General features: G+C 52.5%; 5 protein-coding genes across 5 annotated transcripts; 3 read left to right on the plus strand and 2 right to left on the minus strand.

Annotated features, from left to right (window-relative positions):
* Nucleotide 1: 1 nt before the first annotated feature.
* Nucleotides 2-864, plus strand: PG985_015341 (Signal peptidase complex subunit SPC2; the record flags this gene model as incomplete). The annotated part of the gene is made up of 3 exons (XM_066835107.1): nucleotides 2-41; nucleotides 112-395; nucleotides 505-864. 3 exons carry the CDS (start codon nucleotides 2-4, stop codon nucleotides 862-864), a joined length of 684 nt encoding a protein of 227 aa, XP_066676310.1.
* A 472-nt stretch (nucleotides 865-1,336) lies between these two features.
* On the minus strand, nucleotides 1,337-2,688 carry PG985_015342 (uncharacterized protein; the record flags this gene model as incomplete). Its single annotated transcript, XM_066835108.1, has 2 exons — nucleotides 1,337-2,371; nucleotides 2,434-2,688. 2 exons carry the CDS (start codon nucleotides 2,686-2,688, stop codon nucleotides 1,337-1,339), a joined length of 1,290 nt encoding a protein of 429 aa, XP_066676311.1.
* A 52-nt stretch (nucleotides 2,689-2,740) lies between these two features.
* PG985_015343 (MMS19 nucleotide excision repair) lies at nucleotides 2,741-4,990 on the minus strand (the record flags this gene model as incomplete). The annotated part of the gene is made up of 1 exon (XM_066835109.1): nucleotides 2,741-4,990. The coding sequence occupies one exon, from the start codon at nucleotides 4,988-4,990 to the stop codon at nucleotides 2,741-2,743; it is 2,250 nt and encodes a 749-aa protein (XP_066676312.1).
* Nucleotides 4,991-5,837: 847 nt separating this feature from the next.
* PG985_015344 (methylenetetrahydrofolate dehydrogenase) lies at nucleotides 5,838-6,995 on the plus strand (the record flags this gene model as incomplete). Its single annotated transcript, XM_066835110.1, is given in 4 exon segments — nucleotides 5,838-6,040; nucleotides 6,105-6,666; nucleotides 6,680-6,838; nucleotides 6,903-6,995. The coding sequence occupies 4 exon segments, from the start codon at nucleotides 5,838-5,840 to the stop codon at nucleotides 6,993-6,995; spliced, it is 1,017 nt and encodes a 338-aa protein (XP_066676313.1).
* Nucleotides 6,996-7,899: 904 nt separating this feature from the next.
* Nucleotides 7,900-13,940, plus strand: PG985_015345 (Ankyrin repeat protein; the record flags this gene model as incomplete). Its single annotated transcript, XM_066835111.1, has 9 exons — nucleotides 7,900-8,548; nucleotides 8,602-8,630; nucleotides 8,684-9,233; nucleotides 9,324-10,736; nucleotides 10,832-11,597; nucleotides 11,652-12,332; nucleotides 12,413-12,493; nucleotides 12,552-12,799; nucleotides 12,859-13,940. 9 exons carry the CDS (start codon nucleotides 7,900-7,902, stop codon nucleotides 13,938-13,940), a joined length of 5,499 nt encoding a protein of 1,832 aa, XP_066676314.1.
* Between the last annotated feature and the right edge of the window lie 165 nt (nucleotides 13,941-14,105).

A 14,105-nucleotide genomic window follows, 5' to 3' on the forward strand; every position in this document is an offset into this window, starting at 1 on the left:
CATGGCTTCCCAAGAAAAGATCACAGTCCACAATCTGGCGGGTACGTTTGTCGCATCAAGGCCTCTTGGAACCCGGTGCATCCCCCCAACCGAACTGACATGGAACCGCAGATCTGAAGAACACCTCCGATGATGCTATTCCGAACTACCTCAACTCTCTGAAGTTCAAGCAGAACCATAGCCTGGTCGACACACGACTGGCTCTCGGCTATTCTGCCTTCGCCATCGCCGGCGCCTGCTTCGCCTGGGACTACAAGTTCGGCTTCGAGAACACCAAGTACTACTCTGCCGTGGCCGTGGGTGTCTATACGGTGATAAACACCATCCTCACCTTCTGGATCGCGTTCGTGGAGAAGGGGATCGTGTACCAGGGGACCACGCCCAAAGGAGATAAGGTAAGTCGGACCTCATGGGCCTTGCTTTTGTCCGTTGTGCTTCTCGAGCAGCCCCCGCTGCCCCGAGCAACCGTGGCTCTGTCGTTGGTCGACTAACGTCCTTGGGTAGATCTCCATTGCCACCTCGACCGACAAGAACATTCCTATCTACAAGATGAAGATCACGGTTACCAGCAAGGGCGGTAAACCTAGCCATCTCGAACTGCAGAAGTCTTTCACGGAGTGGTTCGACGCGGCCGGCCACTTCATCGTGCCCCCCTTCCAATCTATGCTGGCCACCTCTGTCCCGCTCATTGCGACTGCAGACCCCAAGAGAGTTGCGGCCACCGCAGCAGCACAGGACCCAACATCGGACTTTGTAAATATGAACCAAGATGTCCTGAACGCCTTGGCGGCCGGCGACGATGTGGGCAGCGCTACGAGTGCCGATACAGCCTCGGGGAAAAAGACCAAGCGAAGAAAGGCTTGAGAGGTTCCACTGTACTTGTGAAAAGAAATAGAGCCACTGAGCCCCCCTGACAATGCTGTCCAAGTTCAAGCCCCCTTTTATTAGATCCAACAGGTGCACCGTAGACATCGTGACTCGGCCGAAACCAACACGCCCACGCCCGGCAAACTAATCAGGGTTGGCCACATGCGATGTCGTGGATGTATGTCACTAGGTCGGTAGATCAAACCGGATACGACTATTGGACGATTACAGGAAGAAGAAGAAGAAAGAAAAAGTTTTCCTATTCTGATTTATTCGTGGGGACTATAGACGCTACAGACAAGAAGAGGCCTGATTATCCTAGATGAAGCGTTGACCCATCAGTCGTATATGTCACTGCGTTGTTGACAATCTGCAAAGCTGCTCGCGGCTTCGGTTCCAATCCAGACATAAGTTATCCAGATCTTTATTTCGTAGGCCCTGAACCGAGTCTGACAGGAAAGACGCATCATCAGGACAAGTTACTCCAGGCCTTCCTGCCAGAGATTGCCAACGCTCTAACCCCGCGTACCGGATCTCCACAGGCCAATGACAACCCTTGCAATACCGACACGCGATGCGGCAGCAGATATCTTGGTTCAAAGCATCCTGGCAGTTGTCTCATAAAGGTCAGTGCCGAATGTCGACATCTGCCGGCGTCGCTGCGAGTGGTTGTGCGCTTTCCAGGGCCTTGAGAGATCAACAGCGAACTATCAACATTCCTTGCCATCTTGTACACGGCCATGGTGTTTGTGACGAGTGCGGTCAAGTGCTCTTTCAAGCGCTCGGGATCATGCTCCAGAAGTTGGCACAACACCGTCATGACGGCGTTGATGTCGTCACTTACGCCAAAAGTAGCCAGCGAACGGATCACCACCCTTACTATCTGATCGGCATCGGACGAGTAGTCGTTATACTTTAGGTGCCTCAACACAGCAAAAATGGCCACAGAACGATTCGTAGCGCATCGATCGTCCTGGCCACTCTGATCTGCGCCCAAAGACGGGGAAGGAAAACATCTGTCGAAATACGGACGAACCGTCTCCTGGTAGATCCATTGGCCCCGGAACGGCTTAAGGCGTGCATGGTGTTGCTTAGTCAGATACTCTTTGGGGCTCACCAGAATACCAAAGCACTGGGCTAGCTGGCGTCCTATCGTGATTTCAGATGGCGCGGTATCGCAAATGGTTCGGAGAAGCCAGTTGTGCGCGCTTGTTGGTCGGTATCGTGCAACATCGCCAGCAAGGAAGTGTAGGACACTCTTGAATATAGCTAATCTGGTAGGCACGTCCGGGCTGTCGATGGCAGTTCCTCTACTCACCTGAGTATAACCGTCAGCGAGGCCATTAAGTACTACTGACCACTCTTCGGCGGATATATATTTGTCTGCCGACTTGTTAGAAAGCGTGGCTAGCGTGGCGTCGAGCGCGACGCGCCTGCTGCCAGCACACCGAGTCGGTGATTTCATCAAGATTTCGCACAATGGCACAATTGCTCGAAGCGGGCTCTGCAGGGCACAAAATATCAGTATATGGTCAATATGAGAATAGTGAATGGCGCATTGCTTACGATTGTGCTCAGGGTGCCAGGCCAGAGACCTTGAAGAATACCCAGTCCCAGCGGCGCAACACGGTAGTCGTCAGCGGGACTGAAGGTGATTTGATATCCTTGTTTATTCGCCTGGAAAGATTGAGACACTTGTGATCGGAAGTTGGCGCTTTCAGGCTCGCCATCTCTCCCATGGAACAACAGGGATGTTTCGAGGGCAAGTTCCAGTTCTTGCTGCATGTCCTCGCTCAACGAACATATGACCGAAGTTGCCATTCGTGCTAACTGGTAGATAAACCGATCTTGTTGTTCAACTTCGTGACTTGACTCAAGAGGGGAAATCTGCACTCAGGCCTATGAGCTTGTCGAGAGATGCATCCATCAGTGGTGAAGCGCCAGAAGCCAACTTGATGGACGTGAACCGTCTGTAGAGCTGCGAGACGACATGGATGGAGTAGCCCTGGAACTGCTTATAAGAGGAAACGGCATCTCCCTCCATTTCATTCAGGCTCTTTAGAGTCAGGTCCAGGTCGCCGAGTTGATCCAAATCAATCCGTGGCAGTCCTGGAACATATTTGTCAACGCCGGTGATCCATTGCTGGCGATTGGTGGCGTTGTCCCCAGGAGGAGACAGTGACTCCTTGTCGGGTAGTAACGCTGCCAGCGTATCTGCTGATCGAAGGATGGCAACGTGAATTGCATCTAGAATGGCTATCCAGTAAACCGGGGGCTCCTTCAACAGACTGTGTAGTCCCTGGAGAAGACCATTGATAAGAACAACGAAGTTCAACAAAGGAGATCCAAGTTTAACAGGGGCGGAGCATCCAATGCGGGTCAGTCGTAGTGCCACATCGTTCAACAATGCCGCTTGGTCCGTTGCATGGGCTTGCTTGTTTCCGAGGAACTTGGGCATTGTCGACAAAAAGTCGAACACCAACTGTTGGAAACCAGGCGGATAGAGAGGGACAGCCCTCCCCAGGGCCGTAGTGGCTGCATTGCAAATGGCGAGACTGTCCTCTTCAGAGGCATTCTGGACCAGACTCTTGCCCTCTAGAGGATATATGATGGATGACAGAGCCAGCCATTGGAAAACATTCTCGCAAACCTGCTGGGAACAGATAATTCGAGAGTCAGGGCCGCTGGCACGTTGCGACACCAAGGATGCCATGCCATCCATTGCCTTGGCTAGTACATGCGGCCCAGCGCCGGATTCCCATATGCGCGCGTATGCATCTGCAAACAGTTCGTCGCCAAAGAGATCGTCTTTCAGGTTGTCGTTTTCACCGGCCACGTCGATAAGGGCGGATCTGACCAGGAGAAGAGAGTTGAGCAAGGCAAGGATGTCGGCTTGATGGGATTCGGATTGGGTTTGTCTTAGTGTAGTGGTGATGTGCGGCATGGCGGTCTCTGCTACCAGTGAAAATGATTTTGAACTTGCAGCAGCAATAGATGTTAATAACTGGCCTGCTTGGGACGTATAGGTCGCGTTGGACAAATCGTCGCCCAAGTCTCTCCAAGCTGCTGAAAAGAAGTCCCGCAGATCAGCTTCGGGAAGCCTCTTAGCAAGCGTGCCGATTGCCTTCAATGTGGCATCGATGGTGTCTCTTATCTCTCCATTTCTAACTTCGTATTTTAGTGACGCCCATATCTGATTGGCGTATGGAACTACCCCCTGAGCAACATGCTCGTACTGTGCCACGCATGCCTCCAGAGTAAGGAGGATGTCGACTTTGACGGTGACGGTCACCGCATCCCCTTGATCCAGCTTGTTCAACAGGAAAGGAATCGACATGTCTGCAATACGGTAATGGGACGCAAAACAGGCTCGCACAGCCCCCTTGAGGTCATCCACGGTAATACCAGATGGGGTGACTGAGGCTCGTAACGTGATAGGGAAGTAATCGGAAAATGATTTGAACACTTCGACCAAGACCTCCTTGGCTGGTGAAAAGTTCTGGAGGAACAAGCGTAGTATCTCAAACCATTTCATCAGGTTTTGGGGGTCCCTCTCACTCCTACAAACGTCCACGAGGGTTATCATGAAGTCGCAAGAATTCCCATGTTGGTATGCCAGATCTTCCGCCACGAGCGAATTGCTGAGCAAACCGAGGACAAGGTCATATATCTCGAGACGGGTTGTTGGTGTTTGTCGCATGAAATCATCACCTAGCTTTGTTACACTCGTGATGATTTCACTGCCAAGTGTGGGCCTGAAGCCATCCATGGATGTCAGTTGTTTCAGAGCCCTGGAAGAAGCGCTGATGCCGGCACGGTGGTCGCTGGAGAAGAGGGAGTTGAAGAACCCGACGAGGAGCTTTACTTGGTCAGGCTTGAGAGAGCTTCTCTTGAGGGACTCCAATGTTCGCGCGAGAAATCCGAGCGCCTTGGCCCGTGAGATGAGGTCATCATCAGCGGCATCATCTGGACTCGTCATCCATCTATTAATGGATGCCACCCATTGGCCAACGGCAAGTCGGTTGGCGGCACTCTCAATAGCGGTGGCAGCTTGAACAGGACTGTCGTTGTCATCGCCATCCGAAAGCACATATTTGAGCGCAAGATCATCGAAGGACGCCATGTTCAGCGCGCGGTGTTCAAAGGGGGATTGCGGGCTGTTATCAAAGAACCTTGGCCGATGACAATCTGCCACCCCACGAAGAAGTCTAAACGCGGGCTTGGCCGGTTGTATGTGCGCGCATACGGTGTACCGCAAACTTGTGCGTGTCCTGGTAGTCAGAGATGCGTCTGTGTCAGGTTGTGTGGGCTTCGTGGGTGTGACATGCGATGTCCGTGGCAGCCAAAGCAAGATATGGCTGCTGCTGGTGATGAGAGAGCCTTGCAAGCGACGTCGGATGGCCCAGTCTGAAGCATTAACCCCACGTATTGAACGGACTGGCTTGCCGGAGCCAATGACGGAATGCGGAACCCCCAGTTTGGGCTATCGCTAGGCCGAATCTAGTAAGAGGGGGGGGATTGATTTTTTTTTTTACTCGCCCAGGACCTCGATCGACTGGGTAAATGTTAGAGATCGCTTTTGGACCCTCCTTCTCCCGCCGAATGTAGGATTCGATCTGGGTTTGATTTCAGTCGCTCCTTTGCACTCTCTTCTATTCTCGGCGGATTTCACCATCAGGTCAATATTGCGACGTGTTTCTGACCAGTACGATACCAGGCCTATTTACTCACTGCCTCTGACGTCTCTTTTCCAAGTATACTCGGCAACATATCATATCCTACCTGATCGCGGGGTAGTGGGGCAGGTATGTAGAAAATGACTTATCTGAGGTCGAAAACGTACATATGGAGAGACACACCAGTTGAAATGATGAATACCACCGATGCACCCCCCTTTTATACACGTCTTCGCACACGCATCTGGCTCATCTAGCTGACAACAGCCAAGGTCCTGTATACCTCTGCTCATCATGGCCTCTCAAGACGTCCCGAAAACCTGCAAGGTGATTCTGGCTGATAACATTGCCAAGAATCTGCTTGCGGAGGTGACCGAAACTCTCAAGACAATACAGCAAGATGCCCCAAGCAGGCCCACTCTTGTTGCCTTTCTGGCCAACGATGACCCGGCTGCCATGAAGTATGCTGAATGGTCCAAGAAGACTTGCGAGGAAAAGTACGTGCCTCGGACTGGGCGAGCCCTTTGGGATGCCTCGGGCTTTTTGACTAATTGGTCTCAGCGGCGTCAACTTCGATCTCCGCCAAGTTGACAAGAACACCATGGAAGAAGACGTGATGAATGCTAACGAGGACAACGGCGTCGACGGCATCCTCGTCTACTACCCCATTTTCCCCGGAAACCAGGCGCAGGACAGGTACATACAAGAAACTGTTTCTCTGCAGAAGGATGTAGAAGGCTTGTGCCACAAACACATCTACAACATGTACCACAACGTGAGATTCCTGGATCCTCCCCACAACCTCAAGAAGTCGATTCTGCCCTGCACACCTCTGGCTGTGGTCAAGATCCTGGAGTATCTCCACATCTACAACTCCATTCTACCGCCCGGAAACCGACTCTTTGGCAAGACCATCACGGTCATCAACCGATCTGAAGTGAATGGGCGGCCTATGGCTGCATTGCTTGCCAACGATGGCGCCACCGTCTACTCGGTCGACATAACCGGCGTCCAGGTTTTCACCCGTGGCCAGGGTATCAAACAACCCCGGCATCAAGTCCAAGACAAGGAGGGTTGGGGTCTGGAGCAGTGCGTCCCGATCAGCGACGTCATCATCAGCGGCGTCCCTTCGGGAGAACTACAAGGTGCCCACTGAGCTGATCCGGGATGGTGCTGTCTGCATCAACTTCGCGTCTTACCGCAACTTTGATGGGCCCGCTATCAAGGAGAAGGCCTCTATATACGTGCCTTCGGTCGGAAAAGTGACCATCGCTGTTCTCCTTAGAAATCTGGTCGTGAGTTCCCCCGCGGCAAAGCTATATTGGAAGTCTGGCATGGGATCATCTAACTTGATAGCAGCGGCTTATTGCCAACCGTCCATCAACGAAGCCTGATGGCTCAACAGATGAAGCTCAGGCCAAGGCCAAGAGTGAGGCATTCACAGAGGGATAGAATATAACGCAAGCAATGACAAGAAAGTATTGTTGAGAAAGACGCACGATTGCGCTACTCTGTTTCCTTTTCATATTCTTTCCCCCTGTCCTATTTTATCTAGACTAGAATTGACTGTCCGTATATGTGGGACGATCTGTATACCCAACTTACCGAGATATATCGCACAGAACACAGTTTTGTCGCGTGCAGATCGAACGAAAGTCCAACCACATTCGTTGCCAGGTCTCAAGCCTCGGTCTTCCAGGCGACTGGCCATTGCCCCTTGGCCAAAACAGGTTGGCGGTGCTCGTGTATGTAGGTAATTAATGACCAGGTAATCAGTCTGACGGAAGTAGCTGGTTCGTAGTGGGTCCTCCGCATCAACGATTCCTTCGCCAATCCTCCTTGCAGTCGGGTGCCTACAAGTTTGATGCCAGCTCCATCGATTAGGTACGCAACACCTTCAGGCAACTAAGACGGGCAGTTCCAGGCACCATGGTGATACTTGGGTGTGCAAGTGGGGAAGTCACGGGACCTCGTGGGTTGTTCGCGGGGAGGCTATTTAGGCAGCACACGCTATGAATTGCCATGTTCGTCATTAGGGAACTACACATGCATACTAAGTAGGTATGTACTTGCCTTTTTACTTTCATTTCTTCTTACCGAAGGAAGCTACGGCTGCCTGCTGGGCTCCAAGCTACACAGTGCATGTATGTATGTAATGTAGGCAGGCAAGGAGATAGAGAACAGGCGGGATTGTATGCATAAAGTCTCGCCATCCAGGCTCGAAGAATTTGTTGACCTCGTCTCCAGTCTCTGTCATCCCCATCTCTTCAGCCAAACCACCTGCCATTACACTCTTGACCTGGAATCCCTGAACTGCGACTACAGCCACGAAGGCTAGGTTGTCAACCTGGTAGCCATGGCCACCAAACCACTCCCCAAATTGCCTGTTCCTCATGACAAGTTGGTCGGGTACATCGCCAACCATCCATCAACCCCCATAGCCACGCTGATCCAACCCTACCGCCAGTATGAGACTCTTTTACGTGAGACTTTTGCTCAAGATCGAACGAACCCCCTCTTGAATGACCCCTATCTCAACGTTCTGCCTGTTTTAACACAAGAGACATCGAACATCAAGGCCCGTGCTCGTAACCTCGAACACGAGTCGGCATCGGAGAAGGAAAAGTACATCATGAGCCTCCCAGACGACAAGCGTCGACCCCATGGGTCACAGGCAGTGGTCCAATCCCTAGGCGAGTTTCGCCACAACTTCTCTGTCTTCTCCGAGGCCGCCTTAGCCGACTTCGATTGGTCCAACGTCGTTGCTGCTGGCTCTTCTGTCGTCAACTGTCTCCTCCCAGTCCCGGACAAGTACAAGGCCTCGAAGCGATCGCTCCGTCAGTACTACCACGACAAGTTCTGCCCTGCTTCTGATGTCGACCTCTTTTTGTATGGTCTTGACGAGAAGCAGGCTGTAGAAAAGATCAAACAGATCGAGACACAGATCAGAGACGCCATACTTGCCGAGACCACTGTTGTTCGTACCAAGAACGCAATCACCATTTGTACGCTGCATTGCCTACCCCCGCTTAGATGGCATTTTACTCACTTACAGCAGGCAGCCAATACCCGACGCGGCATGTGCAGGTAAGGTGTATCCTCAAGTATGACATGAGCTGGATGCACTAACATTATGGAAGATTGTCCTGCGAGTCTACAAGTCGGTTTCGGAGATTCTGACCGGATTCGACATTGATTGCTCTGGTGCCGCCTATGATGGGCAGCAAGTGTACTGTACACCTCGTGCGCTGGCCGCCTATATCACTCAGGTCAATCCCGTTGATCTCTCGCGTCGAAGCCCATCATATGAGAACAGGCTGTCCAAATATAGCCACCGGAACTTTGAGGTTTACTGGCCTGAGCTTGATCGCTCGAGGGTAGATCCAACTATATTTGAACGAAGTTTCAGCCGGACTCTTGGACTTGCCCGCCTTTTGGTGCTGGAGCGACTGCCAACAACTAACGCCCACGAGCAGTATCTGAAGAAACGCAGAGAAGAGCGTGGGCGTCCCGCCCTGAATCATCGTTTTCAGTTCAGGCTAAGAGGTAACATCAAGGATGCCCACGAAGATGAAGTTGCAGACTGGATCAACGAGGACGATGTTTCCAGTTATCACACGTTCACCATCCCATACGGGGAGAAGTTCCACGCCAAAAAGATCGAAAAACTATGTTATACTAGAGACTTGTGTAAGCTAGGCACCCAACCCCTTTTGATGTTCGGTCTGGCAACAACGACGCATTGGAGGCACACCAGATCGGAGCTAACTAGATATGTAGTGCTCAACGCTGAGTGGAACCAACCCAAAGACAGAGAGGTGTATCTTCATCGACATCCCGCCTTCTTTGGACGTGTGGGTGATGTTATCGCGGATTGCTGCGGTACCTGTCCAAAGCCAATCACACCCGAGGAAGTCGATATTGCGAAGAAGGAAGGCGAGATTTATGTTTCCGGGGAAGTCTCTTTCCGTATCGATAATCCCGGCAGACAGGTAAACAACCTCATGTACGATCCCTTCCTGGTCATTCGATTAACACAGTCGCAGCAAATCGGCTCCTTCAACCCTCTGACGGAGAATGATTGGACCGAGATGGCGTACGTGGGCAATACCGCTCGCCTTTGTCAAGCCATTGTGGATGAAGATCTCGATCATGTAGAGGACTGGCTTTCTCAAGATGGAGCTGATCCAAACCAACGAGATTACACCGGGCGCACGCCTCTACATCTTGCCGTGTCAAGTTCAACGCCAGAGATTGTGAGATGTTTGGTTGGTCACGGTGCACGGCTTGTTCCCAGGCTTGCCGATGGCCGCACTGCACTTCACCTTGCCGCTGCACGTGGCAGCGTTGAGATTGTCAGGATTCTCTTACAAAAGAGCTCCGGGAACGAACAAGAGCACGATGAAAGACAAGACATTCGACGAAAGGCTCGCGAAGCTGGTTGCCAGGAACATGGAAGTCAAGCGACAGGCGAAGCAAGAGATGCAGACAACCATGGTTCCAAGGAGGGAGAGGATTCCGACGAGGAAGATGTCGATTTGCTGACTGACGGCGATTCTGACGACGAAGACCATTCGATTGCCACTGGGTCGTTCGTCAAGGTCCGTGAGACAGGGGGTGAAAAAGAGACCGCCGAAGACAACCTACTTCTCGATGACGATGCAAGCGACCCGGATTTCTACAAAATCGACATTGCCGCATGGGACTCCCACTGCAGCGCACTTCACTTTGCTGTTCTTGGTGGTCATGTCGAGGTCGTGAAACTCCTTTGCCAGGAGTTTGCTGCTGACGTGTTGGCCCCAGTCAAGTTCGGCGACGGCTCGAATAACGATGGCCGGGCTGCCATACTGACCCTCGCTCTTGCACTGGCTCTCCCCATCGAGAAAGCCACGATGATGGCCGAAACACTGATCAGTCTTGGAGCCACATCATCACAAGCCGATGCAGGCGGAGTCACTGTGTTCCATCGCTTCATACAGCAGGGAAGCCCGACTGTGATCAACAAACTATGCGAGAGTGACAAGATGGGCTTGAAGACAGCTATCAACCACGTAGTTGTGGGCGGGTCTCATTGGCGTTCCACCGCTACGACCCCTCTCATGACGGCTATCGAGAGGGAAGACCCCATTCTGGTGATGCGATTGCTGAAGGCGGGTTCTCGCCCCGAGATTGACTTTGATGCATGGCTGAAAGGTTGGTGGCTCTTCCAGCCGGTTTGGGCTCCTCGAAGTGCACACGCTAACACGAAGCCAACAGGAGCAAAGCACACCCTAACACGAAGCCAACAGGAGCAAAGGTGACAATGGAGAGCAATCTCCGAGATCACGAATCTAACCAGAGTATGTTCGCACAGTCGGTGGAACAGCCGCTCATAGTAGCAGTTCGCTCTACTCAGCCGTCCACCGCCCTCGAGCTGCTCAAGAAGGGTGCAGACCCGAATGTACTCCCTAAAGAAAGCCAACGGGTGGTTCTGAGCAATAGGTATGGAGGGTACAGCACAGGCCGGACAGCTCTGGACATTGTACGCGCCACGCTCGAGAGCCTGCGCGCATACGAAGGGGAGAAACTCGCCTTCTTCCCAAATCCTTCACAGAGGTCATTTCAAAGGAAGTTTCTGGGTTACAGTTCCTCATCGACAAGCAATATGTATGGAAAGCCACCCAACGGACCCCAGAGAACTTTAGAGTTCCTTGAGCAGTTCAATGATCGGACGTACCAGCACTGGGTCGTTTCAGCCGATATTCGAAACAGGCTTGCTTTCTACGAAAAGGAGTTGGTTCGGTTTCAAAAGGAATCGGAGCAGATCTCCAACCATGATGGCCTTACGATGAAGAAAGACGCCATTGCAGATCTCATGTCACAGCTTCAGCAGGTTGAGGAGGCTCTAGTAGCCCGAGGCGCTAAAACGTTTCACGAACTGCATCCTGACATTGAAAATCCACAGGAGACTCGTGGTTCCAGTATCAAGGAGGAGGAAAAGCCATACGAGTACAACTTCTCCTTCAAGGGTGTGAAGGACGTTACTGAAGCAAGAAAAGCTGCTTACATCCAACTGTTGGTTCCGAGTTTCCAAGTCCCATTATACGTGTATTTCTGACATTGTAATAGCTTCGAAGCAGCCTGGCAGGGTGATCTGGACAAGATCAAATCGCTAACTTTGGCATCCTGGGACGCAGACAAGACAGAGCCCCCATTGAAGGTGGCCGTGGCTGACGAGCCGGGCAACACTCCGTTCTCCTTGGCATTTCTAAAAGGCCACTACGACGTCGCCAAGGCCATCCTTGAGATTGTCCAGGCGCAATGGGCACCAACTGATGAGGGCAATGTACGATACAAAATGGCCCATGACAACGACGAAGAATGTGGTGAAGGGTCAGATGAAGAGAGCGAGGCCGCGGAGCCTGAACTTTTCAAAGAGATCATCGACGGCGACTTCACGATTGAGAACATAGGGCAGGTTTCCATGCAAGTCAGAAGCAATGTCCTTGCTGCTGACTTTTTGCACTGGACGGCACCTACATTTGATTTTGACGGCGCAAAAGTGGAAGGATGTCACGACAGAGAAAGTTTACTTCATCTTGCCATGAGGAAAAATGACCTAGACAGGTTCAATCGCCTCGTAGACATGGGTATACACTTCACCAACCAGCGACCTCATTCCCCTCACGACGACGAGACGAGCCGAACCTACACCTTTCCTGCGGCAGACTTCTTGAGCGCCATCAAGCTCGGCCGCGTTGACATGCTATCTAGCATCATCGGGCGTACTGGCGCTGGTATGCCGCTGGAGTGGGTAACGAATGCCTTCCGGCTAAATGCCTGCATGATCTGTGTCGGTTTATTCGTGCCGCTACTGATTGTACTGGCAGGCATCTTGTCAAAACGAGTGGCGTCAACCTGCAAGTCAAGCCACGTTACTACCAAGGCCTCACGGTCTATGGGAAAAAGCGGTTAGTCTTTACTGTTTACGGTTCCGCGAAGATACCAGCTGTGCTAACGCTACAAAAGATCCGACTGGGCCAACGCAGGACGCTCTCTGATGACGAAAACCACGGGCAGCCAGGTTCCTCCTCTACTCACCGCAGCTCTTGTAGGCTCTCTGGCTTCGGTAGAATGGTTCATCAGCGACATTCCCGTGCGCCAGTACCTTGAGTTTGGCGGCTCCACGTCGGCAAGGGACGATCCTCGGCTGAAGCACCTGAGGCAGTCGCCGGGTGGGTTTGACCGAGCTATAATTAGGTGGCTTGGTTTCCAAAGTAAGTCAAGATAGCCAGTCTTGTCTTCGCCTACATGTTATTTACTCACTATCCCTCAGACGATCTGGTCTTGCACTGTGCCGTGATGGCTCCTGTAAGAGACAACACGGACAAACTCATCAGATATCTCATTCGAGTGTGCCCATCATCACTCGAGTCCAGGTCTGACGCTGGCTATACACCCCTTTTCCTAGCCTGCCTCCTCGGCCGTGAGCAGATTGCCAAGACGCTCATCGAGGCCGGTGCAGATCAGTCTGTCAAGGACAAGCAGTTCAACAACATCATCCATGCGGCACTGACGAACCAGCCCGTCCTGGAGCAGCTGCGGAAGCTTCTTGATCTCTTAGATCCAGAGCTCCGGAGGCACCTTTTCGTTCAGCGAAACCATCTTGTTCATGGCGGCAACACCCCTCTGCACTCCTGGCTCTTGAGCGAGAACCCCGCGATATACTCGCATAGCTACACTTACCAACTTCACTATCCCGGTCAATCGGAAACCCCAGAGACAAGTGACAATGTCGCCATCTTGAAGACGCTGCTGGAGTATTCAGGAGGCCAAGACCTTGACATACTGAATGGGTCTGGCGACACGGTTGCGCACAGCGCCGTCCTCTTGCAGCTGCCGGAGCAGATGCGCGTGATGCTCGAGCATAGCCCCAAAGGCCTGTACCGTGAGAACGCGGTGGGCCGCACGCCCGCCGAGATGGCCTACGACCTCTTCCTCGCCTACAAGGTGGCGCCGCCGCGAGACATCGCCTTCAAGCACCACAGCTTCAGCCACCACAACGCCAAAGACGGGGCCGACAAGCTGGTGAGACAGTCGCCGGAAGCTTTCCTCGCCCAGAGCAAGCAGCCCAAGGTCTCGCGCAAGGAGCGCGTCTGGGAAGTCGTCCAGGACTTCATGGCCAGGTTCCCCGGCAAACGCCGCCTGGTCAGCCTGAATGAAGCGAACGATGTCGCCCGCCGCCTGGGCGAGAACTATTCGTGGCAGCGCTACTACACCAAACAGACTGCAACCGATGCCGAGGAGCAGGAACGTGGCGAAAAGGAGAAGAAGGGGGAAGGTAATAAAGAAGAGACGGACTACGTCACGGTCCAGTACGCGGCTCGCAGAAGCCGCGCTTGGGGTAGAGACCAGTAGAAGGCATGCCGTGACTGCGGCGCCCTGTATTAAGGGGTTCGACCGTACGGATTGCTTTTGTTAGAATTTCACCACCAGACATTGGAAGGGGCCCTCTCCCTTTTTCCAAGATCATGCTATGCAGTCAAGATGTAGCTATATTACCTACAAAATATGAATATTGAT

Source organism: Apiospora marii, assembly GCF_038362585.1.
Source record: "Apiospora marii strain CBS 49790 chromosome Unknown utg000013l_segment0_segment0, whole genome shotgun sequence".
Classification (NCBI taxonomy): domain Eukaryota; kingdom Fungi; phylum Ascomycota; class Sordariomycetes; order Amphisphaeriales; family Apiosporaceae; genus Apiospora; species Apiospora marii.